This window comes from Penicillium arizonense (assembly GCF_001773325.1).
Source record: "Penicillium arizonense strain CBS 141311 chromosome Unknown PENARI_contig011, whole genome shotgun sequence".
In the NCBI taxonomy this organism is placed as follows: domain Eukaryota; kingdom Fungi; phylum Ascomycota; class Eurotiomycetes; order Eurotiales; family Aspergillaceae; genus Penicillium; species Penicillium arizonense.
In genome coordinates, this window is record NW_019173288.1 from 777,785 (window position 1) to 801,338 (window position 23,554).

At 50.4% G+C, this 23,554-nt stretch overlaps 10 protein-coding genes across 10 annotated transcripts; 5 read left to right on the top strand and 5 right to left on the bottom strand.

The window, feature by feature from the left end:
- Positions 1-466: 466 nt before the first annotated feature.
- Positions 467-1,220, bottom strand: PENARI_c011G00888 (putative nucleoside-diphosphate-sugar epimerase; the record flags this gene model as incomplete). The annotated part of the gene is made up of 3 exons (XM_022632485.1): positions 467-703; positions 752-944; positions 1,012-1,220. 3 exons carry the CDS (start codon positions 1,218-1,220, stop codon positions 467-469), a joined length of 639 nt encoding a protein of 212 aa, XP_022487522.1.
- A 196-nt stretch (positions 1,221-1,416) lies between these two features.
- On the bottom strand, positions 1,417-3,586 carry PENARI_c011G08044 (exocyst subunit EXO84; the record flags this gene model as incomplete). Its single annotated transcript, XM_022632668.1, has 3 exons — positions 1,417-1,807; positions 1,860-3,141; positions 3,199-3,586. The coding sequence occupies 3 exons, from the start codon at positions 3,584-3,586 to the stop codon at positions 1,417-1,419; spliced, it is 2,061 nt and encodes a 686-aa protein (XP_022487652.1).
- Positions 3,587-3,844: 258 nt separating this feature from the next.
- On the top strand, positions 3,845-4,613 carry PENARI_c011G06178 (TOM complex receptor protein TOM20; the record flags this gene model as incomplete). The annotated part of the gene is made up of 5 exons (XM_022632621.1): positions 3,845-3,899; positions 3,961-4,157; positions 4,214-4,262; positions 4,343-4,431; positions 4,512-4,613. 5 exons carry the CDS (start codon positions 3,845-3,847, stop codon positions 4,611-4,613), a joined length of 492 nt encoding a protein of 163 aa, XP_022487574.1.
- Positions 4,614-4,988: 375 nt separating this feature from the next.
- Positions 4,989-6,807, bottom strand: PENARI_c011G02626 (uncharacterized protein; the record flags this gene model as incomplete). Its single annotated transcript, XM_022632531.1, has 7 exons — positions 4,989-5,179; positions 5,243-5,648; positions 5,699-5,953; positions 6,013-6,045; positions 6,102-6,128; positions 6,179-6,516; positions 6,576-6,807. 7 exons carry the CDS (start codon positions 6,805-6,807, stop codon positions 4,989-4,991), a joined length of 1,482 nt encoding a protein of 493 aa, XP_022487621.1.
- A 998-nt stretch (positions 6,808-7,805) lies between these two features.
- Positions 7,806-8,213, top strand: PENARI_c011G06309 (uncharacterized protein; the record flags this gene model as incomplete). The annotated part of the gene is made up of 1 exon (XM_022632623.1): positions 7,806-8,213. The coding sequence occupies one exon, from the start codon at positions 7,806-7,808 to the stop codon at positions 8,211-8,213; it is 408 nt and encodes a 135-aa protein (XP_022487422.1).
- Positions 8,214-9,798: 1,585 nt separating this feature from the next.
- gel2 (1,3-beta-glucanosyltransferase gel2) lies at positions 9,799-11,382 on the top strand (the record flags this gene model as incomplete). The annotated part of the gene is made up of 4 exons (XM_022632486.1): positions 9,799-9,804; positions 9,855-9,935; positions 9,982-10,131; positions 10,183-11,382. The coding sequence occupies 4 exons, from the start codon at positions 9,799-9,801 to the stop codon at positions 11,380-11,382; spliced, it is 1,437 nt and encodes a 478-aa protein (XP_022487397.1).
- A 306-nt stretch (positions 11,383-11,688) lies between these two features.
- PENARI_c011G03615 (uncharacterized protein) lies at positions 11,689-13,368 on the bottom strand (the record flags this gene model as incomplete). Its single annotated transcript, XM_022632555.1, has 3 exons — positions 11,689-12,249; positions 12,809-13,303; positions 13,360-13,368. 3 exons carry the CDS (start codon positions 13,366-13,368, stop codon positions 11,689-11,691), a joined length of 1,065 nt encoding a protein of 354 aa, XP_022487511.1.
- A 610-nt stretch (positions 13,369-13,978) lies between these two features.
- PENARI_c011G10794 (F-box and WD domain protein) lies at positions 13,979-18,010 on the bottom strand (the record flags this gene model as incomplete). The annotated part of the gene is made up of 4 exons (XM_022632733.1): positions 13,979-14,157; positions 14,464-17,439; positions 17,492-17,893; positions 17,977-18,010. 4 exons carry the CDS (start codon positions 18,008-18,010, stop codon positions 13,979-13,981), a joined length of 3,591 nt encoding a protein of 1,196 aa, XP_022487477.1.
- A 322-nt stretch (positions 18,011-18,332) lies between these two features.
- PENARI_c011G08095 (MRX complex nuclease subunit) lies at positions 18,333-20,705 on the top strand (the record flags this gene model as incomplete). The annotated part of the gene is made up of 2 exons (XM_022632669.1): positions 18,333-18,345; positions 18,394-20,705. 2 exons carry the CDS (start codon positions 18,333-18,335, stop codon positions 20,703-20,705), a joined length of 2,325 nt encoding a protein of 774 aa, XP_022487508.1.
- A 490-nt stretch (positions 20,706-21,195) lies between these two features.
- On the top strand, positions 21,196-23,164 carry PENARI_c011G02615 (acyclic terpene utilization AtuA family protein; the record flags this gene model as incomplete). Its single annotated transcript, XM_022632530.1, has 3 exons — positions 21,196-21,226; positions 21,270-21,589; positions 21,638-23,164. The coding sequence occupies 3 exons, from the start codon at positions 21,196-21,198 to the stop codon at positions 23,162-23,164; spliced, it is 1,878 nt and encodes a 625-aa protein (XP_022487478.1).
- Positions 23,165-23,554: the final 390 nt, after the last annotated feature.

Below are 23,554 nucleotides of genomic sequence, written 5' to 3' on the forward strand. Positions count from 1 at the left end.
AGAAGAGATGTGTATTGTTTGATATCTGTGAAAGAGCGAAAGAGTGCGAAGATTGTGTGGAATTGTAGAGGAGGACGAAGAAGGACGAGAATCTGACCCCCTTACAACATTTAGCCGGTGCGGAGAACTGCCGATGTGGAGTAATTTCCGGCTTATTCGGTGGGATCGGAGTGAATGACTGCAAATGAAGATATGAACATACATCGGTTAAATGATTAAGGAAATAACTCTTAAGCCGTTTCATCCAGAATATGCTCAAAACCATAGGTGAGGCGCCTTGAAATCATTTATATCGAACTACGATTGCTCGATCTTGGCCAAAGCTTGGCGAATACTAAGAAGTATAAAGATGTATAAAGATCGAATACAAGAAACACGAGCATATACACAGCTTCAGGTAGCATAACCAGAGTAAGGTAGCATGTTGTTGTCTACTTATACCGCATTGGGTCCGCCTCGAGCCTCTTTAGCTATCATACCTCTGTTTCATATCGGCATTTTCCCATATATTCTTCTGCCCACCGATCAATGCCAAATCCAACATAGTCCGGGCAAGGTCATCAACCTTGACTGACGGCCCAAGACTAAACGCAAGACTTCTCAGGCTCATATCACGAGCCAACACCATAGCAGGTCGCATGATATGCGCCTCGAAACCGGTGTAATCACGAGCGAATTCCAAGATTTCATTCTCGACTTGACCCTATTAACTGTTAGCCCATTCACCTCCCCAAAATAGAGTGCTTGTTACCCGGATGCGTCGGTAATCCTGCATGAACCACAGCGGCTTGGTCTGATCTCTCTCAGCTGCAGCGCCGCTACAGTATATGAAACGAAATGGTGTCTGGCAGGTCTCTTGGAAGACTCGGGCTGCGGTTAGTGTGTAATCCAGACTCACGCGTTGAGCAGTGTCATTATCGGGCATGCGAGCCTTGCCCAATGTCCTGTAACAAGGGAAAAACAGTTAACCTGGTGCCATGAGATGGATTCTCGATAGAGCGGCCACCATACCAAATGCATGCATCGGCATCCTTGATTTCCTCTCGGACTGACTCGGAATAGGTAAGAAAATCTTCAACGATCGCAACTTGGAGCTTCTCGTGTGCTGGCAAGTTACGCCGGCTTAGCGCTACGATGGAGGTGATTGCGGGATGCTGTAGACATTGGGATAGGACTTCGCGGCCGACAAAGCCCGTTGAGCCTGTGAGAATCACCTTCATCGTTGATATAGGAATGATTAGGAATTGTTGCGGCGCGAGGAGTTATACAGATGCCCTCGGGGATAGATCTTATCTCCGGGTTCTACGGCTTGGCCCCCAATCGTTGACATCAGAGCCTTGCGTTCAAGATACCACACATGCTCTGATCATTGTTCAAAACACGTCGTTAATTCGCTATTTAATGTCCTACTATAGTCTAGATCATGGTCGCTGGAGAGGGAGCCGGTGCTAGCTCTCCCGGCTGAACGGTGCGTGGCCCGTCAGGCGAACCCTCGCCATTCTCCTCCAACCCGCGAGCAACCAAGTCCGTAAAATCCACACCAACTTCCATCAAAAGAGCAGCATGCTCATGAACAATGTCGAGGCACTTCTGCCAGACAGAGGTGCCCCGCTGCACGCTGCTGAGCTGTCGGCTGAGCAGAGCGTTGAATCCGTCGAGGTGATGCTTAGCCCATCGGATACAAGAACTGCTCATGACGCTGGGGAAGCATTGCTGGTAAATGCCAATGGTATTTTTGATAAGAGTGAAGTAGACATAGGAGATCTGGAAGATGTAAAGAGGAAGATCACCCTCAAAGATGCAAGCTCTGTCAAAAGAGTTAGCATATCAAGCAAGTTTTAAGCTGAAACATAACATACCGGATGCGTTGGGCAATGACGTCCGAACGGGCTTTCAAATAAGTCTCGCGTGCCTGATCTTCAAACCCTAAGCGGGTCAACCAAGTGACATGGGTTTTGGTTGCCGCTGGGAAAGAGTGCTTATCCACAAGCGCCCGCGAGAGAATACCACCCAGTCGAGTTGCTCGTTCATCAACCTTGACATTGATAACCTCTTGTGCGATAGTGTTGCCCTTCAATCCCTTGGCCAGTTTCCGTAGCCGTTCGATGCTAGCCACAGACGCCTCGAAACGCTGTAGAGCGATATCGATATCAAGCTCATCTACCTGCCCCTCCACCCACCGGAGGTTCTGTTGTTTACCGTCCACATCAATTCGCAAATCAGAATTATCTCTCGGAGAATCTGAAAGGTCGAATGGCTCTGCCTTTTGTGAATGTGAAAGGTGTCGGCCAGCGAGGTATCCGTATGCTTCTAAGGGCTTGCTGGCCGCCTCAGTCTCCGATCGCAAGTTGCGCCGTAGATCCTCGACGGTTTTGCGGAAGGTTGCCAGCAATTCCTGTTTGAAGGACGGGTCGCGCTTATCATTTCTGTATGTGAAGGGCTTGGATGATCCAACTCGAATGGTTATGGCATTGCCAATGCCCCGATCCAAAGCTTCTTCGCGTGCAGCTCCAGTTCCCAAATTAGCTCCTAGATCGATCATGTCGATGTCCTGTAGAGGCCAACAGTCCTCCGCTACTAGCTTTGTTGGAACAGGCCCGCGACGGTGAGGGTTGCTCTGCTCGACTCGCTTGCGCTTCTTCGCAGCTACAAGGAGGTGGTCGTTTAATAACACAAGGTGGACAGGGCGTCTCGGTTTCCATGTAGCCGAGTCCAGCTCAGCCCAGTTGCCTGTCTCTAGGACAATATGCCGCCCTGGTACCGCGGGTAGGAACTTCTGCGATCCTTCCACAGTCTTCCACAGGGTCTGGAGCTGCACGCTCCACATGCTCTCCAAGTTGGCAACCGAGCTACGGTTGGCATTTCGCTTTGGGAAAGAGTCCTCTACTGGGGACATCGGATTGGGTGTGTTGCCCACGCTTGTTTGTCCCAGCGCTGTAGTGAGCTCCGCCATGAGGGTACGAAGGGTCCGCATTTCGTCCTTGAGCTTCTCGGCCTCTTTACTGATCTTGATGAATTGAGTGCGGTTCTGGTAAACGTTCTGCTGTAGGTCGGTAGATGTCCGATTCTTCACTTTGCGTAGGCTTTCTTGGTATTTATGGATGTCTTCCTCAGACGCGTTGGCGAGAAGGCTGGCAACATCTGGTAAAAGTCCATGATTAGCTTCAATGCGCCAGCAACGGACAACCAATAACTAACATCGATCAACTGGAAGACTGGGGTCTCGTAGAGCATTGAGGTCTACTTTTGGCACCGGGGAATTGGGATCGGCTGGGGATGGTTGTCTCAGGACAGCTACCGGAGGTAGGCCGAGTCCCCCAGGCACCTGTGTTGGGAGTGCCGGAACAGGGGGAGCACCGGCATCGAAGTCGGGCACATTGTTGAATCGCGTCGAGTACCGCCGTTTCACCAAATCCGAGGTCGCATCGTTTTGGGGTGCCCGCTCTCGAGTAGAGGGGACTTCGGGCTGACTAGACTCGGGTGACCTGGTATTCGGAGGCAGAGGTCCAGAGATAGGCTTTGGAGCACTGATCTGGGGGCGTTGACGGCGAGATTTACTTCGCAAGGTCAATCCTCGGCCCTCCATCTTGAATCGTCGTGTTGTCAATAAAGTGATGTGGCAGGAAAGGGAGTGAGGTCACTTTCGGGCTTAGTCATCAATAGTCCCGGAGGTTAAACATTTTCATCGGCCAAGGACGCGATCCAACACGCCAACTTCATCATCGCTTTCGTTGAGTCTCTCCTTTAGACTCAGTCAAGACGATCCGTACTCCCAAGTCTCAGATACTCGTGACTTAGGCAGAAATCCCTCTGCCTTCCCTCTCCGCCGTCCCGCGCTTTCAAAATGGCCTTCCGTAACACTGCGATTGTTGCCGGCACAGTCTTGACTGGACTCGTTGGTATGAGTCGCTCCACTGTCGCCTAAGCTCGAGTTTGCTCCTAACCGTTTTCCCCTAACAGCCTACGCCGTCTACTTCGATCACCGCCGCCGCACCGACGTTACCTTCCGCAAGTCTCTTAACAAGAAGAACAAGGTTGTTGAGAAGGTCGTGAAGCAGCAAGAAGCTGCCGCAGAGGGTGCACAGAAGGAGGAGATTAAGAAGGCCCTTGCAAAGGCCAAGGAGGATGGGTGGCCCACTGACCTCGAAGAGAAGGAGGTTAGTATACTTTTTCGGGTTCCGCATTTTGAAACTATAAGCTTACACTTTCGCAGGCATTCTTCATGCAGCAAGTGGCCATGGGCGAGGGACTCTGTGCTGATGGTATGTTCAGTTATCCCACTTCTGATTTATTTCGATGACGCATATTTGAGGTCAATTGTTAACACTTTCTCTTCCTCTAGGCTCCAACAAGCTCGAGGCCGCAGTTGCCTTTTGGAAGGCATTGAAGGTCTACCCCCAACCGGCTGATCTTATTGGAATTTATGACAAGGTGCGTTATCGGGTCCACAGCCTTGAGGCTTTCCATTGCAATATGCGAGAAGAACCCCGACTGACAATTGCCCAATATAGACCGTTCCCAAGGAAACCCTCGAAGTTCTCGCCGAGCTTATCGCTTTGGACGGTCCTCCCTCTCGCACAGGTGCGAATGCTGCTGAAGACCTTGTGGAGTAAGATATCTTCGTGTTCATCCCCCCTCAACAACTTGTATTTTAGAAGACCTATGGAATTTTCAATGTTATATTTCATAATTTATGTATTAGAGAGCACCCACGTCGCTTTATCAACTGACAGATAGGACGAAGACTATGGCATTTGGACCCGAAATCTTTCTTGTTAGCCGAGGACATTCACATGCTCTATTTCATTCCCTCGGGGAATGTACTTCACGATGCTTTTGCAGACCAAGCACTCCTTTGATCTCATTTTTCACAAGATAATCTACAGTTGAACGGAGGACGTTAAGCTATTGGCAGGGTTTAGCTATCTGCCTGAAACTAACATTGCGTGCAATTATAGACCGATCATAGATATCTAACAGGCTAGGTTTCAAGTTTGGAATATCCATCGGGGATCCTTGTCCCCCTGGAAGTCTCCCTCAGCATCACCAACATCTCCCATCAACGGTGTCAGCCCCTGCGCTTCTCTAACGCGCTCCTTTTCAGCGTTCTCTCGCCGAAGAACCAACCATAAGATTCCGACAACGACAATATTTGCTACAAGATAGCCTAACGCGAAACCTGAAGGAACGACGTAGTTAGTAACATGTCAATATGTGGACATAAAATTACCGGTTAACACACCATGGCCTAGGAAATATCGTGGGCTAGTCTCAGTCCGATAAAGCTGTGTTCCAAGAACCGCTCCTAGGTTACCAATTGAGATCTGCAGGGCATTGGCAATGCATCGTTTCGTTTGGCCAGACACATTGTTGGCAGGCCAGGACAATACAATGGCGACAGCCGGGTAGATGCCTGCCGCCGCAAATATAGTTCCCAGGTAAGATACACCAGCGCGATGCTGTGACAGCAAGAGGATGTACCCGATACAGCCGACAGCAGATGAACCCATGATGAATGGTGCACGGATGCGAGTCTTCTCGGAAGCAACCGCAACACTGATGGTGAGTACGAATGCGACTGCGTATGGTGGCACGGAAAGCAGTTGAGCCTTTGCGGCGGAGAACCCTAGCTCCTTGATGATTGTTGGCTGAGCAAAAGTCAGTACTTAATTCGTAGTACAGTAGAAGGCATACTTACCAAGAAGAGCGAAAGTGTGTATAGGGGAAGAGACATGGTGTGGAACCCTAACCCATAAAGCCAGACCTTGGGGTCCTTGATTGCATCTAGCACTGCGGACCAGGTGAACTTTTCGTCAAAAGTAGCATCACTGTCATTCTTCAGGCGAAATTGGATAAATTTTCGCTCTTCCTCTGACAGAAATTCGGCCGTGGATGGATAGTTGTATACCCAGAAGTAGGCGAGGATCGAAACAACAACAGTCAACAATCCTTCCTGAAGAAATGAGAAAACCATCAGTATGTAACATATTATGGTCTGATTTGGGCTCGTACCAGGATGAAAATCCAGCGCCATCCATTTAGGCCCTTTATACTATGTTAGCTCCTCGTAGCATAGCGACAATGATCTATCATGTACTCACGCCAACACCCTTCATGTGAGCTATTGCCTGAAAGCTGGTCAGTTTTTGTCTTCGATCGAGGTATAAGATAGACCAACCCAAGCAAGAATACCACCAAAAGCACCTGCTAGTGAAGCAGCACTAAAAAATAGAGCCACTCGATAATGCTGCTCATTGCGCTTGTACCACATAGACAGATAGAAGACAACCCCTGGGAAGAGGCCACTTTCCGCCACACCGAGAAAGAACCTTGAAGACAGATACCCTGGGTAGTTCTGTACAATTCCCAATAGTGTAGCGACCACACCCCAGATGAGAGTCAATGTCGGGAGCCACTGTCTCGGGGTGGTATTCTTCAGGACGATGTTGCAGGGCAGCTCAAAGAGGACATATCCGATGAAATAGAGTGTCAACCCGGTGAGGTATTGATCTCCTGCTGTATAAATCACCCAGGTCAGGAATCTATCATTGTGGTTGAGACGGTACATAACATACACATGTGGATATCATCTGTCATTCCTTCTAGTCGCGCATTCCCCACATTACTGCGATCTAGAAAAGAAAGCAAATACAGCAGTGTGAGTGGTGGCAGAAGACGATAGTCAAGTTTCCGCAGCAATGCTTTTTCATTGATACCCACAGCCTCTGCGACACTTGAGGGAGGAGAGCGGCTTCCCTCATTCTTGACGTTGGGGTCACCTTCGTATTTTTCTGACACCGAAGCCATAACAGCCTTGAGAATCAGAATGAGCTTTGGGAAGAAAGTGGAAGAATGCCATGAAAGAAGACATTGCGGAGAAAGTATAAGAGATTCATGTAGCACACCATCCGCTATCCGTTGCGCGCAATGAAAACCACTAGGACCCAGTCGGCCGAGTAAATGTTTATTTCAAAATGAGATCATAATTCTATGCGTGCGAATAGAAAGATCAGAAAGGTGAAGAAGATGAGCAATATTGGGGCTGCGATGACGAGATCGGGTGGGGATAGAGAGAATATCGAATCAGTGTACTTCAATAGGAGATCAACACAACAACAATCTTAATTTCTATGTACTAACAGTGAGCACCGAATAACTCTAACACTATAGGCTATTTACAGTATGCATTTGAAATGCTCCCTGAGAACTAAGCGGGTTAGATCAAATATCTTGTAAAGAAACCTCGGTAGCTATAACAATAGTATAAAACGGGTAAGTTAACCAAGTAACAAGGATGATAACGTTATGCTATCTTCCTACCTGCGTGCCTAATCTATCAATTCCGACGATTTAGATTGTCTATACTATGCCTGTGGTATGATGAAATTACACCACAATGCTAGGTGATAGTAATTGGGCGCCGAAAGCGGCTACGTTTGACGCCATTCTAAGGGCCTATTTATCATACAGTGGTGGTGAAGCCCTTCTATCCTCGAAAGGATAGCTAATTTTCTGCCTTGTTTGTTACCTTAAGACACTGTCAGGAATATAGTCATAAAAATATGACATTATGCAAAATCAGCGCTCCTATCTTACTCTTCGTCCGGCCGTTCATTCACTTTTTACCCCGCATAGATCTGCTCCCTTTTCGGAATTTCTGATATGCAACAGAAGATGCCGACATTCTTTTATTAAAAATGAACTCACTGAATGATCAAGAAAGAACGACCCTTCATTCGTTGTGCGGTCGCACGGTTATCCGAGTTGGCAACAATCTCGTGAATCGGGCAATCTCCGCTCCCACGATGCCCAAACACTTCGTTTTCATTGCGACAAACACGACAATCCCTGTGCCCAAAGTCTATGATATCCATTGGGAAGATGGAAAAGTCGTGACTATCGTGATAGACTATATGCGTGGCAAGCGACTTGATGAAGCATGGGACACTTTAGACTCCGATCAGAAGCTCTCTATCGCCTCCGAGCTTCACGCCTACATAAATCAACTTCGCGACTTAAAGGGTGGCCATATCGGAGCTATTGATCGTGGCAAAGCTGTAATTAGACAGATTGCGTCAATTAAAGGTGGTCCGTTTGATTCCGAGCAGCAGTTCAACGAGTTTATTCTAGGAGATATTGGCAAGTCAGCACTGGATATACTGCGGCATTATACCAAATTTGCGCTTATGGATGACCATGAAATTTGTCTTTAAGATAGACGAATTTCAAAGCACACTACACGGGTTTAAATATAAGTTGTATGCACTAGAGCATACGTTAACATATAGAATATTGAATAAGACCACTGTATCTGTCCAGAAACACCTTGTTCGCGTAGTCTCTCCTTCTTTCCTCTCCATCTCTGCTCGATAATTTTCCCCTTGGTATTTTATTTCCTGTCCCTGTTGTTATCCAGATTCTATTGTCAAAGACATCCTGGCCTCTGGGCAATGCGCTCGAATCGACAAAACCAGAGCAAGAACTGTGGCCCAGAACATAGCGGCCCTTGTCGAGAGTGACATGTATCTGCGTCCGTGTCGCAACAGTTACGGCAGACAAACTCATACAGGTGAAGGCACATGACAGTACCAATTACATGTCTAGGCTGGAAGGGCATATAGCGCATATCTGCAGAGAATAGGGCATACAATTTGGGGCATAAATTGGGTATTGAAACATTCCAAGCTCATCATGATGAGGACCGGGATACCTGGTGCAGGAATGGCAGAGCGGTCGAAATCATGATGTGTTTGGGCTGCAGGAGAGGACTCAAAAGGTGTGTCCCAATCCGTTTATTTTTCACGCATAAATTTAAACGACGGGAAGACAAGAGAGGAAAGGGAGAAGACTGGAGACATGGATGAATAAAAGGTAGCTAGTTAATCAGGTGGTGGATCTCATATACCTAGTTTCCTGTCTAGGATAGTTGGTCTGTATTAGGTCGCATCGTCGGGCCAATTGGGGCATGGGGAGAAGCGCGAGCAAGTGGGAAATAGTTGGCTTCATAGGGAAGGCATGACAGACAGGACCAACTTTCTCCCCTTGTGATGGACCAGGAAAATTGGCAGGGTGACTTGGCAGTGTCTGTTTCTCTCTATCAACCTTGGACTATGCCCAGGAGAGCCTTGAATGAGCACATGGGCTCGCTAAGAAGATATTTATGGAGAGTCTGGCCCCTGAGCACAAGTCAATTAATTCGACCGCCTACACCAAGACCGTGGCAGTGCTGTGGCGTGAGGAACGACTTCCGCTATTGGACTCCTCTGCCAGTGCATCTTGGCCCAGCGTTGGCCAGCGTTGGCCAGCGGAGGAGAGTGCCTTGGCAGGGCCTTGGCGGCAATTCCCGCGAGTTCGTCCATGGTTGGCACTTGGCGGGGCAGTCAGGTCCCATGCAAATTTGGTAGACTGAAATTTTCTTTACGGGGAAATCGGTAGGAAAAGGGATAACCCTTGCACTTGAACAGACGTATGATGTAAATTAATTCAAATTAAATCAGCGGTTATCAAAGTCTGAAACAAGTTGGAATTACTTGGAAATGCGACAAACCCCGCTAGACGCCCTAAGTGTCTCCCCAAGACCCTAAGACCCCTAACGCGCCCCTATTCCATTGTTCAGTGGCTTGGGAGTCTATCGGGTCCACAAAATTGAGACCGCTGATCCTGGGTTTCCTGGGTTCATTATCTTTTTTAATCATCCTGATTTCCTCTCTTTTCTTTCAAGCTCTTTGGTGTTTCACGTTCGTTACTTCTATACTTCCCGCGCCTGGCGCAGTTCCCTCGTTTATACTTCCCAACACCATGATTGTACGTGTGGCATGAATTGCGCTTGGAGCTCCAACTAACATTTGATTTAGTCTTACTCTCAGTTGTTCTCTTCTGTCCTGGCCCTCGCAGGCTCTACGCTGGCTCTTACGCCTCTTGAGGTTAAGGGAAGGGTAAGCGATACCCCGCGATCGGTACACGCATGAGCTGACAAGATAGGACTTCGTCAACTCCGACAACGGTGATCGCTTCCAGATCATTGGTGTCGACTACCAGCCCGGTGGTTCCTCCGGCTTCACTGCGAAGCTCGACCCTCTCAGCGATGGCAAGATCTGTCTGCGCGATGCTGCCCTCATGCAGCGCCTGGGTGTATGTCGATATGGTTCCTTGTATGCGACTCAGCAACTCATGTCTTAATAGATTAACACTATCCGTGTCTACAACCTCGAGCCCAGCCTGAACCACGACGAATGCGCCTCCATCTTCAACGCCGCCGGTATCTACATGATCCTCGATGTCAGCAACCCTCTGGAGGGTGGTTACCTGGACCGCAGCGCTCCCTGGACCACCTACAGCGCTATTTACTACAAGCAGGTCTTCGGTATCATCGAGGGCTTCAAGAACTACGACAATCTTCTCGGATTCTTCGCCGGAAACGAGGTCATCAACGAGGATGCCACCTACAGTGCTCCCAAGTACATGCGCGCTGTTGTTCGTGACATGAAGGACTACATCGCCAAGAACTCTGACCGCGCCATCCCCGTTGGTTACTCGGCCGCCGACATCCGTGATATCCTTATGGACACCGTTCACTACTTCGAGTGTGATCTCAAGAACTCGACTTCTTCCCGTGCCGACTTCTTCGGTCTCAACTCTTACTCCTGGTGCGGCAAGTCTTCGTACAAGGCCAGCGGCTACGACGTTCTCACCGAGGATTTCTCAAACGCCACCATCCCCGTCTTCTTCTCCGAGTACGGCTGCAACGAGGTCAAGCCCCGTGTCTTTACCGAGGTCCAGGCTCTCTACGGCGAGGAGATGACCCAGGCTTTCTCAGGTGGTCTTGTCTATGAGTGGACCCAGGAGGACAACGAGTATGGTCTGGTCAGCGCCAACGACAGCGACACCATCACTATGCTCATCGACTACGCCAACTTCCAGAACCAGCTCGGCCAGCTCGACATGGACCGCATCACCTCCAGCAACTCTAGCCAGACCAGCGTCAAGGCGGAGGAGTGCAGCGCCTCTCTCGTCACCCACAAGTCCTTCTACAACGCTTGGGATCTGCCCGAGGTGCCCTCCAAGGTTTCCGACTACATCAAGAACGGTCTGCCCAATGCCCCCACCGGTAAGCTGGTCTCAGTCTCCAGCACCACCATTCCCCAGAAGGTCTACGACCACAACGGCAAGGAGGTCTCCGATGTCAAGTTCGAAGTGAAGTCCGGTGCCAACACCCCATCTTCTACTTCCGGCTCTAGCTCTTCCGGCTCGTCCTCCGGCTCCAGCTCCAGCTCTTCGGGTACCTCGACCTCTACTAATGCCGCCTCCATCAACGGCGGTTCCCCCTCGATGGTCCTCGGTGGCATGGGTGGCTTCTTCATGCTCCTTGCTTCTCTTCTGTAATCGCTTTTATGGTGTTGCATAAATTTCCTTCTTTCTCTTTTGGCTTCTGAGATGACCAAGAGGCTGATATAAGCTTCGAGGATTTACTTCTTTCTTGACCATTGTTCACTCGCATCTGCGGTTTCTTGTGATTCACTTGGTCTTTGCACATGATTCCTCTACCCTTTGGAACAATTCGTGCCTATTGTTCTTTGTTCCCTTTTTTAGCCCGCCCGCATAGATTGGAAGGAATTCCTAGCATAGCATGGCAGCATAGCATTATGTATTCTATTGCGCGTTTATTCCGTTATGACTTCTTATGCTCAATCATGGCTTGGACGAACGATCTTCGTAAACAGAGCACCAGCTGCTTTCTTTCGGTCCACGCCTTCGGCCCGGGGTCTCAGAACACGCTTGAGAAGAGCCCTTGGGCATTTCATCAATCCAGGTTGTACCTCCACGAAGTCTCTTATGAGGAGCCATTTTTGTAGCAACATACCCAACCAGCTCCTCTGTAACCTGTTGCTTTCCTTCCGTCCCTTCATTGAGAACGACATAGGCAACCGGCACCTCAGATGCAATCTTCTGACAGAGAACGGCGACATCATGAACCAGAGGATGTCCATGCAAGACACTTTCCATCTCCGCTAGAGGAGTCTGGAAACCCTTGGATTTTATTAGATCCCTCAGCCGATCCGCAAGGTAGAGATTGCCTTCCTCGTCTTGATATCCCATAACACCAGTCATGAACCATCTATCTAGCGTAATTGATTCCTTGGTGGCTTCGGCGTTATTGCGATATCCTAGGAAGATTTTCGGTCCTCGAAGACAGAGCTCGCCTTCACCTTGGAGCTCGTCTCCTTGTTGGTTCATGAATTTTACCTCGACCTTGGGTAGGGGTTAGCCCAGTGGATCCCCATTGCGTGGTTCGATTTGTCCCATGTCTGTTTGAACAGATTTGCTAGAACTGCGTTGCTTTTGTTGTTAAGGTATTACCTGGACGTGGCTCACCGAGGTCAATTCTGTCAATCCAAATGCTTGGCGAACTGGGATCTTCAGTCGATCATATACCGCACGAATCAAATCTGGGGAAGCGGTGCTCCATCTGATGTCACCACTCGCAAGGATGACAGACAAGCTTGTGTCATTGCCGGATCTTTGGCCAGATGTAGGCCAACTGGGAGAGCAACGTAAACCTTCGTAATGGAATCATTATACACAACGCGCACGAAAGCCGCGATGGTATACTTCTGAAGACGGGGTTGTGAATGACGCATGCAAGACCTGTATAGCATTATAGGCTGGTTAGTTTCCAAAAAAGACAACCTTGTCGCAAGGACGGACACACCATAGATATGGTAGGTTGGCGGCACTGCAAGAACGGGGTCATTTTTCCAGTCCATATATGGTCCATGAACCTGTCTTTGCAGTGTAAGTCCGCGACTACGTCGGTATGAGTGGCCATTGCACCCTTGAGTGGTCCTGTTGTTCCCGAGGAGTAGATCAGGAATGCTGTATCTGTGACAGAATCGATCATTGGACTTATACTCCCAGCTGCCTTAGTCTCAAGAATAGATCGAGGTTGCTGCTGCAGTCCTGATTCCACGGGTTGGGCGTCAACAACCCATACGTTCGATTTTAGAATTCCAACGTTTTGTACAGCTGCTGTTGCAATCTTTATTAGTGCTGAGTGAACAACCAGTACCTTTGTTCCACTATCAGCGAGCTGGTACTGCAGCTTCTCTGCAGTATATATCGGGTTGGCACGTGAGACAACACCACCAGCCCAATGAGAGCCCCAGTATACGGCGGGTATATCAATAGGATTCGGCGAAAATACCGGGAGAACCTCGCCCTTCTTCCATCCAAGTTTGCGCTGTAAATTGGCACTAAAACTCAGAGCGTCAGAGCGAATATCCGAAGGAAAGGGATTTGAAGATAACTGCCCCGGATCAGCATTCCCTAGGTTGCCTAACAAATACCGAGATATGTACATACCATGACCATGTGGGAAAGGCTTTTCCTTCCTCTCGAAGAGACAATCCCAGATGTCAACCGAGGGGATTTCAATGCTATGCATGGTTAGAGGTTACAAGGTCTATTCCAGATATTCCCCCATGGGGTTCAATCTATCACGCAAGATCGTCGTCGTCAGACCTCGGGTAAAGGGAATATGGAGCCTATTAAATCGGATATCTTATTGTACTCCCTATTGCTCTAGTCACAAGTTGTGTCTGTGTCCAAGCTGCCAGTCTTGGATTGCAATTTTTTCAGTCTGGTTCATTGAGTGGTCAGTCACATTCCGCAAGATAACATCTAGAACATCCCCAATACACTGCCATGGTTACATGTATGTATACGCTTTAAACAAGCCCATCATACCCATTCAAATCTTAGATTTCCTCTTTGGCTCGTCATCCATATCTTTTTAAAATCCGTTCGGCAATTTTGAACGACGATACTGCCGTAGGCATACTAGCATACATCGATGTATGAAGCATAAGCTGCTGGATCTCGGCTTTGGTGACTCCATTTCTGATTGCCCCTCGAAGACGGAGAGCAAGTTCATCGGGCCGATTAAGCGCGCCTAATAGAGCAATGTTAAGCATGGATCGACTCAAGCCGGGCCTTGTCCAGACCATGCCCATGCGAGTTTGGTTACAACCTCTTGGGGAGATTGCGTGAAGCCATTTGGCTCCTGGATGGCTTTGTTCCCGTAGTCATCGCCTAGGACTTCGCGGCGGACTTGGAGACCAGCACGGAAGAGCTCGTCCTCTGGCGAGGGATCACGGGAGTCTGGCATTCCGTGTGATGTCACCGGAATCAAAGGATTTTAGACCGAGGTAAAGTGGGATGTAGGGACTAGGGTGAGATTTGGGTTCCCTGGAGGAATCTGGGAGTGGGTGATGCGAAGATCCCTGTAACTATAACATGCAGAATACTCGAATGTTTAACAAAATTGATGCAAATGCAATAGAATATTCTAGACATTAAAGCGCGGAAGGGAGCACTGTCAATTAAACAATAAATCAAACAAATCCAAAAATGACACAATTTCTTTAACTTAATCCCAAATGACTCTCGCTTTCCCTTTGCCCTTACCTGATGGCGAGGTCGACATAGGTGGTGCGAGGGATGGGAACTCTTCCCGCTCCTGTTCCTCTCCACGACTTTTGCCTTCGGCCAAGCTTAGCTGAATGGCAAATTCCAGGTCATACATTTCCTGCTGTCTACTTCCCTCGGCCTCTTGGGCCCCAGGCGATGGTTGCACTCCTTTCGCGTACTTGATGGGAATAGAGGGCGTCAGATCGAAGGGCGGAGGAACACCCTGTTCCTCGAGCAAGCTGAGGCGTATTGCCTCGGCCAGCTCATCGTCATCATTGTCATCCACGGGATCTTGATAGGGGGATGAAGAGGATGAGATGTCGCCGAGGCCAAAGGAACTGGGACCAACAGTATCGGGGAAGGAGGCACTTGTGACCGAGCTAGAAACTGCTGCATTTTCCTCGTTCTTTGTGGCGTCGCCCGAGTAAGCCTCTTGACTCAAAAGTTGGGCATACATCAAGAGCTGCTCCTCATCAACATCGGGGCCTAACAGATCAACTCCGAAACGTTGACTTAGGTGGGCTCGCTCTTTCTCATCCGCGATCTTCTGTCGTTCCATTTCCACACGTTCATCTTCGATATAGTCCTGGATTGCGCCCCGACCACTGTTGTTAAAACGTTGACCTTCAGGAGTGCTGTTGTTGCCACGCATTAAGCGACGCAGGCGACGCTTGCTGGTTTTGTACTGATCAGCCGCAGAAGAACTGTATGACCAGTATCGCAAATGCGTGCCAAGTGAGACCATTCCACGCAACACAGTGGGGTCTGTATCAAGGCAAATGGCCCCCGTGGCGTAGAAATTGTTGCCAACACCTAGGACAGAGGCCTCAGCTTGCACTAGACGACGACGGGCGCGGGATGAGAAGCGAGAATTGATAGTACGAATTGGCCTTGTGGAAGACGCGAGAGGATCCCAAGCCTGCACAAGACCATCATTGCCGCCGTGTACCAAATACAAAGACGTCACGGCCAGGCAAGAAACTTGAGGCGAATCCGTTTGGATAATGCGCAGAGGAGAAATGGAATTGATGACCTCAGTAGACGGCGCTGCTGGTGCCCGAATGTTCCAGACAAAGACCATTCCATTGTTGGTTCCAACTGCGAGATATCGAGCGCGTTGCCCGGGAACATCAAGACTGGAGCGCGGCTGCTCCATGTGAGGCAACATCGGCGAGGAGGTCGCAGACGAGTGAGAGCTCCCAGACATTGCCAGGAGAGGATCCTCTTCCGCCGTGATAGTCGCGAAGGTGGAAGTATCCAATGCAGTGGTACTGATTCCCACAGATTTGCGATCACCGAAGACAAACTCTGACAGGCGCCATTCATAGTTTGTAGTAGCTGATCGGGCCACCCGGCTGGAAGATCGAGAAGAGGGGACACTGCTCACGGGCGGAGTCGAGATGGTCGTTGGGCCACCAAACAGTGACGGCGGCGGGGTGGCGAGAGGACGGGACTCCGGCGTGGGTGAGGCCGAATCGTGAATTGAAGTAGAGCGCGTGAATCGCTTGATCGATGCCTGTTCGTCTTCACCCGAACCGCGGACAATGACAATAACCGACTCGCCCACCCCACAACCGTCACCACCAGCAAAGTCCACCTGAAGGTCGCGTTGCATATTCCAGCTTTCACAGACCTTGCGGAAGTGTTTTGGTTTGAACGAAAGAAACTTTTCAATCTCTTTTGTTTCTGCCGCAATCTGATGTTCATTGAGGGCCATGGAATCCGATGATGACCGCGGGCTGTAGCTGCCATCGACTAGTTCACGGTTGAACGGGTCTGGGCGTGCCACACGTCTGCTTGCCTCGACCAATTCCCAGCGCACACTTCTGCCAGTCTTCCAAGCTAGCTCATCAAGTTGCTCAGCATCGAGTTTGGCGGTAAAAGGGATATCCGGCTGCCGAGGAAGTTCAGTAAGATGGAACACTTCTCCCAAAGCATTTAAAGCAACAGCCCAAATGCGTCTTTCTGAATGGCGCTTGGTCGAACACTGTTCATCAACGGCAATTGCAATGATAGGCACACCAGGACTTAGAACCCACTTAGCAGTTGGTTGACCTCGTTCATATCGCTTTTCGTAAGTCGGATGGGGACCCAAAGAATACGCTGTCAGCACTCCAGAGGACGAACCAGACATCATTCCAATGAGCCCCTCTGTCATCTTGAGAATGTTAGAGGATTTGGCAATCCATACTGAGCAAACAGCATGAGTAATCATGTTCACGGCGGGTATTCCGAGTTTTGGATGAGAACCCAATTCGGAAGGTACCAGGAACCGACCACGCTGCTCCGTAGTTGAAATGAAGTAGCTGCGCCCTTGCGGACAGGCTTCGCCGTAGACCATGCCATATGGCTGGCTGACATCCATCACATTGGGCAGACCAACCATGTCACCAGCTCCGAGACCATATTGTGCTTCTCCGGGGAATAGGTCCGCAAAGTGACGGAACATCTGATGATCAGAAACACCCCAGGTGCCGACTTTAACGGTCGACGGATCACTTGCAGATGCAATACCTTGCTCCGCAGCGGCATGAATGAAGTGAGGGTCCTTTTCCGAACTGAAAGACCCGTGGATGTGGCTAACGGGGAATAGCAGATTCGAAGTGTATGTGGCTATCGCGCTCCCCTGGCGAGCACTCGCAGTGCGTACAGTACCGTTCCTCTTGGGCGGCTCGAACTGCGCAGGTTTGCCTCGAGACAAAGATCGCATCAAACGGGTACGAAGAATGTATTCGCTGCGCCAAGACGCCAGCGCAGTCAACCTTGTGAAGTACCGCCGGTCCGCCAGCAAGTCTGCATCATTGATCGTGGCATGCCGATCATCCTCAACGGCCTGCGGCCCCGGGAAGAAACGCGAAAAGGCGATCCTCCAGGCGTGGGGTGTTGTGACCAGCGCATGGAATCGACGAGACACCAAGGTGATAGCCGACAAGGACTGTGGAGGGAGGTGGGAGAGGATGTGGGTGAGGACCTCTGCCGATGAAGGTCAGAAGGTAACTGCGCTGCGGAGTGGAAAAGAACCTACCATTGGGAAACGTCTCAAGAGAACCTTGCGACTGTCCGGTGGAAGCCACTACCCGGAATGGAAGGCCATCCTGTTGCATAGGGGGAGTCCCGGGAGTTCCAGCATTCTCATACTGACTCACTCGATCGACTTGGGGCGGGGCAGGGCGACCGTCGACATTTACGGACGCATGCTGTTCACCTTGAACCGGCATGCCCGGGACGTCTGCAGAGTCTCTGGCCTCCTCTCGCTCGAGAAGGTCAGAGACTTGAGCGTCATCGAGGTCATGTCCATGCTGGGTGGAACTGGGATCGACTTGGGATGAGTCAACGGGGGTCGCACTTTGAGATACGGCAGTTGGCTCTGGTTGCATAAAAAGGTCTTGAGGAAAGAATCGAGTGGTAGCGACTGAGCCAGTAGAGTCTGGATCAGTCGAGGAAATAGAATGCAGGGTAAGAGGAGGTTGTACGAAGCGTGCGGGCGTTGATGAAGAGAAGAGAATGAACCAGGCAGAGGCCGAAGGCGATGAGCAGTGGCCATCCCGCACATTCACATATGCCCATGCGGATGCGGCTCTGCTGCTTCCCTTCCCATTCCAAGGCCACTTCACTTCTCTTCGCTTCTTCTCTGTTATTTTCCTTCCCTCTCTCAGTCGTATCTTGTCTCTCTTGCATTCCTCGTCTTATTGTCGGTTGGCCGCTACTTTCACGCGTCTGGCACGTGACGACGCGAAGCATCGCCAAGTGTGACGTGAAGTCGAACGTGTTGACGAATCTTCCCCTTCCGTACAGAGTAGTCTGTGTCTCGTCTTCAATATCCCGTGCAGTCAGTATTGTATGAGACGCGAAGTCTGTCTCCGAATATGCCCGTAAATGGTAAGCCATCATGGATGGAATGCTGGACACCCAACTGACATATCATAGAGGCGGAAACTATCCGCATCCTCATCTCCACTGATAATCATGTTGGTTACAACGAGCGAGATCCCATCCGTGGAGATGACAGCTGGAAGAGCTTCCATGAGATTATGTGCTTGGCTAAGGAACGGGATGTCGATATGGTGCTCTTGGCAGGAGATCTGTTCCATGAGAACAAGCCGTCGCGCAAATCCATGTACCAGGTGATGCGGTCAATCCGTATGAACTGTTTCGGGGATAAGCCATGTGAGCTGGAAATGCTCAGCGATGCGAGTGAGAACTTCCAGGGAGCTTTCAACCATGTCAACTATGAAGACTTGGATATGAATGTGGCAATTCCGATTTTCTCCATCCACGGCAATCATGACGATCCCTCTGGAGAGGGTCACCTGGCTGCATTGGATCTACTGCAAGTATCTGGGCTTCTCAATTACTATGGCCGCACTCCAGAGTCGGACAACATCCAGATCAAGCCCGTGCTGTTGCAGAAGGGTCGGACGAAGCTGGCACTTTACGGGATGAGCAATGTTCGCGATGAGCGACTGTTTCGCACCTTCCGTGATGGCAAGGTCAAGTTCTTTCAACCATCTGTCCAGAAGGACGATTGGTTCAATCTGATGTCCGTCCACCAAAATCATCATGCGCATACGGAGACCAGCTACTTACCCGAAAATTTTCTCCCTGGGTTCCTCGACCTGGTTGTCTGGGGACACGAGCATGAATGCCTAATTGATCCTAAGCTCAATCCTGAGACTAAGTTCCATGTCATGCAGCCTGGATCGTCTGTTGCTACATCTTTAGTGCCTGGCGAGGCCGTGACAAAACAGGTCTCGATTCTAAGCGTTACAGGCCGAGAGTTTAAGAATGAGCCTATTCGGCTGAAGACCGTGCGGCCATTTGTGATGCGCGAGATTGTGATGTCTGAGGAAAAGGAGGCACAGAAGCTTGCTCGCAAAGAAAACAATCGGACGGAAGTCACACGGTTCCTTATGTCCATTGTGGAAGAGTTGATTGAAGAAGCCAATGCTGAATGGCTTGAGGCGCAAGGCGAACGCGACGAGGACGACGATGGCGAAGATGCACCCCAGGCTCCTCTTCCTCTCATCCGCCTACGTGTCGAGACATCCACGCCGGAAGGAGGGACCTATGATTGTGAAAATCCACAACGATTTTCAAATCGGTTTGTGGGCAAGGTAGCCAACGTAAACGACGTGGTGCAATTTTACCGGAAGAAGAAGACAGCATCCACTTCGCGCAAGGGTGATGCCTCGATTGATGAAGCTGCTGTCTCTCATCTGGCAGCACTTGATACTGTGAAAGTCGAGCAGCTCGTGCGCGAGTTCCTTTCTTCGCAGTCATTGAGTATTCTGCCGCAGAATTCCTTCGGGGATGCTGTTGCTCAGTTCATCGACAAGGACGACAAGCATGCAATGGAAATGTTCGTCAATGAGTCCCTTGAGAGTCAGGTCAAACACTTGCTCTCCTTGGATCGCGACGATGATGGCACGGATGATCAGGAGCAGGAACAAAGCTCATTGGTCACCGCCATGGAGAAATACCGCAGTCAAATGGAGAACATGTTCTCCAAGGGCGTGAAAAAGCGAACTCGAGGCAAGAAGCGGTTCAAGCCCAAGCCGGACGGCTGGGATACCGAGTTTGATGGTGTATGGGAGGATCAGCCTGGCGCACTGATTCATTCTGACAACGAGGGCGGCGACCCGGCCGAGGAAGAAGCCGGAGAAGACGGCACAGCCCCAGCTCGTGGTCGTGCAGCAGCCGCGCCTGCTCGTGGCCGTGGCAGGGGTCGTGGTCGGGGTGCCGCAGCCAGTGCGCGTACCACGAAGCCCAAAGCAACTCCCGCATCTACGAAGGGTCGCAAGAAGCAGGTCGTTTCGGACGAGGAGTCAGATGTGATCATGCTTGATGATGATGACGATGATGACGCTGCCAATGTTATTTCCGATGACGATGATGACTCGCAGGCGCTGTTCGTCAAGCAGCCCAAGTCTACTACTACCAAGTCACGGAAGGCTGCCCCAATGACAACGACCCAGCGCCGTGGACGAGCTGCTGCTTCGCCAGCTCCGTCTTCAGCGACGGTTGGTGCAAGTACTTCTCGTCGGGCTCCTGCGCGAGCTAAAACGGCCCAGAGTACGTTGAACTTCTCCGGTTCTCAGGCCAGTGTGCCTCAGTCATCAAGACCAAGCCGCTCAACGCGTAACATGAGTGTTCTTAGCGATGGTATTGATGATGACGATGATGATGACGACGATGCCTTTGAAGAAATGCCGAGTACCAACTCTCGACGACGAAAGTGATCTTTTTGCTTTGCATGTATGGAGTTACCGGAGCCCACTGCAGCATAGGTAGCGTTTCTTCCATTACCTTTCCAATTGTATTTAATAGGAGTAATTACTTGAAAAATCACTTGCTCACTTATTTTTCATATGTTATCTACACTGAAAAGACAAATCAATTTCTCAATCACTGAGGCTAGAGGAGAAACTGTTGAGTACTTGGGTGGCATTCATGAGATTTACTTTGATGCCGTTGCGGCGAACAGAACTTGCTTGTAACATGATAATCCGCAGTACCTTTTTCCCTATTGATTTACTTATTAATTCCTACTTATTCATTCCTACAGAAAATATTCTTTCTCGTTTCCTCCGAGTACTTCATTATAGTTCCCCGCATTCCAAGCCGAGGACCAAGGTCACCTCGGCCGCATGCGGTGTGACTGCCATCCTTTTTTCCTTTTTTTTTGATCCGAATTGCAATCTCTACTTGTTCAACAAGTTGCAAGACAAAATGACCAAGGGTCGATCCATTCGTATTGCAGGTTCGTCTCCGCTATCCTCGATGTACTTCAACTAATCGTCCAGGTGCCTCGGGCTCCATATCGGACCGGCGCAAAGCAATTGCTGATTTCGCGCGTCACCACCCGACTGACCCTATCGATGTGATCATTGCTGATTTCATGAGCGAGTACAATATGGCCACCGCTGCGGGTCGGCGCGTGGACCAGAGCTCGCGGGCTGCAGCGCCTGCTTATGATCTTTCGTTCCTGGAGGCTGTTGAGCCTGCCATGGAGGATTTGGCTAAACACGGTATCAAGCTTGCAGTCAATGCGGGAGTGACAGATACAAAGGGTCTCTACGAGGTAATGGTGCGCATGGTACAGGCAAAGAATCTGGATTTGAAGGTCGGTCAGGTCTCTCCATGGGGATGGACAATCGCTAATTGTATATAGGTCGCATGGGTCTCTGGAGATGAAGTCTTGGCTACCGTCCAGAAAGGGCTGGCCTCTGGGTCTGAATTTCGCAATGTCTACACGGGTGAGCGATTGGCAGATTGGTCATTTGAGCCCATCTATGCCCAATGCTACCTCGGTGGCCTGGGGATTGCAGCCGCATTTGCAGATGGTGCCGACATCGTGCTCTGTGGGCGGGTCTCTGATGCTTCACCTGTCATCGGAGCTGCCTATTGGTACCATGGCTGGCAGCGCGAGGACCTTGACAAGTTAGCCAATGCCTTTGTGGCGGGTCATCTTATCGAATGTAGCAACTATGTCTGTGGTGGCAACTTTACAGGCTTCAAAGCACTAGAACAAGCGGGTGGAGATGCTTGGACCAATATCGGATATCCCATCGCCGAGATATCTGCCGAAGGCGACGTTGTGATCACCAAGCAGGCACATTCGACCGGTGGCGCGGTCACTGTTGACACTTGTACTTCACAGCTGCTCTATGAAATCCAAGGACCCTGGTACTACAACTCCGATGTCACTGCGGTTCTCGATGGCATTCATTTCGAGCAGTGCGGCGTCAACAGGGTCGCCGTCCTTGGAGTTCGGTCTGGACCTCCCCCGCCTACCACCAAGGTCGGTATCACCGCACGAGGTGGGTTCCAGGCTGAAGCATGGTGGTTCTTGACTGGCCTGGATATCGAAGCCAAAGCACGCATGCTGGAGGTGCAGATCCGTCAACAACTGGCGCCCTTTTCCGATCGGTACACTTCTCTCAACTTTGACTTGTTAGGCTCTGCCCTGTCCGATCCGCACGACCAGAACCGCGCCACAGTCCCCCTGCGCATTGTCGTGCAGGCACGACGCGCAGAGGACATTGTGCCCAGTCGGTTCCTTAAGCCGATTGCGGATAACATCATGCAAGGCTATCCTGGCGCTACCTTCCACTTAGACATGCGACAGGGATTCCCCCGTGCGGTCTTCGAGTACTATGTCAGCTTGATGCCGCAGTCCGCGGTCCAGCATCGTGTTCACATGCCTTGGAAGCCGACAGCATCCAGGCAAACATTGGACATTCCACCTCCACCCAACACCAAGACCTACCCAGCGCGCCAGCCATCACAGCCAGTCACGGATACTGACGGCCCTGTCGACCTTGCCCGCGACTTTGGGCCGACGACTCGCGGCCCCCTTGGCTGGATTGTGCATGCCCGCTCGGGAGACAAGGGTGCTGATGCCAACTGCGGCTTCTGGGTGCGGCACCGCGATGAGTATCAATGGTTGAGGGCGTTGCTGTCCGTTGACACAGCGCAGGAGCTCCTAGGAGATACGGGCCGCCAACAGCCTGACCTGACCATTGAACGCTTTGAGTTGCCCAGTCTGCACGCCGTGCATTTCTTGTTCCGCAACCTGCTGGACCGAGGCGTCGGCGTGACCACCACGGTCGACTTTTTAGGCAAGAATGTGGCGGAATACCTTCGAGCACGCCACGTCGATCTGCCGGTGCGGTTTTTAACTCGCGGAAAGCTGTAGTGCGGGGTTCCACGATGTGTACACTTATAACTTATAGTTCGAGTCAACATTTGAGTAATAGGCAATACTTATGTTTGGACAGACTCATTGAGAAGGAGAAGGGTATACGGTACATGAACACAGGAGTCAGTTACATGTATAGGGGACAGGTGCCCGGACTGCTATACTCCCATCTCGGTACTCCGTAGCTCCCGACGAACCTGCAGAAGATTTCAATAAACAAACCAAACAACAATTCATTATTAAAGAATCACGGTGTACAATACAAAACCAACTCCACTAAGTCACCGGGGCGATATTGGCCCGCATTAACATCACGATGATCACACTTGGTCCACAGCCCCTCCTTTCACCCTTTGACCCGAAACGGCGTCAAGCTTAACCCGGAGA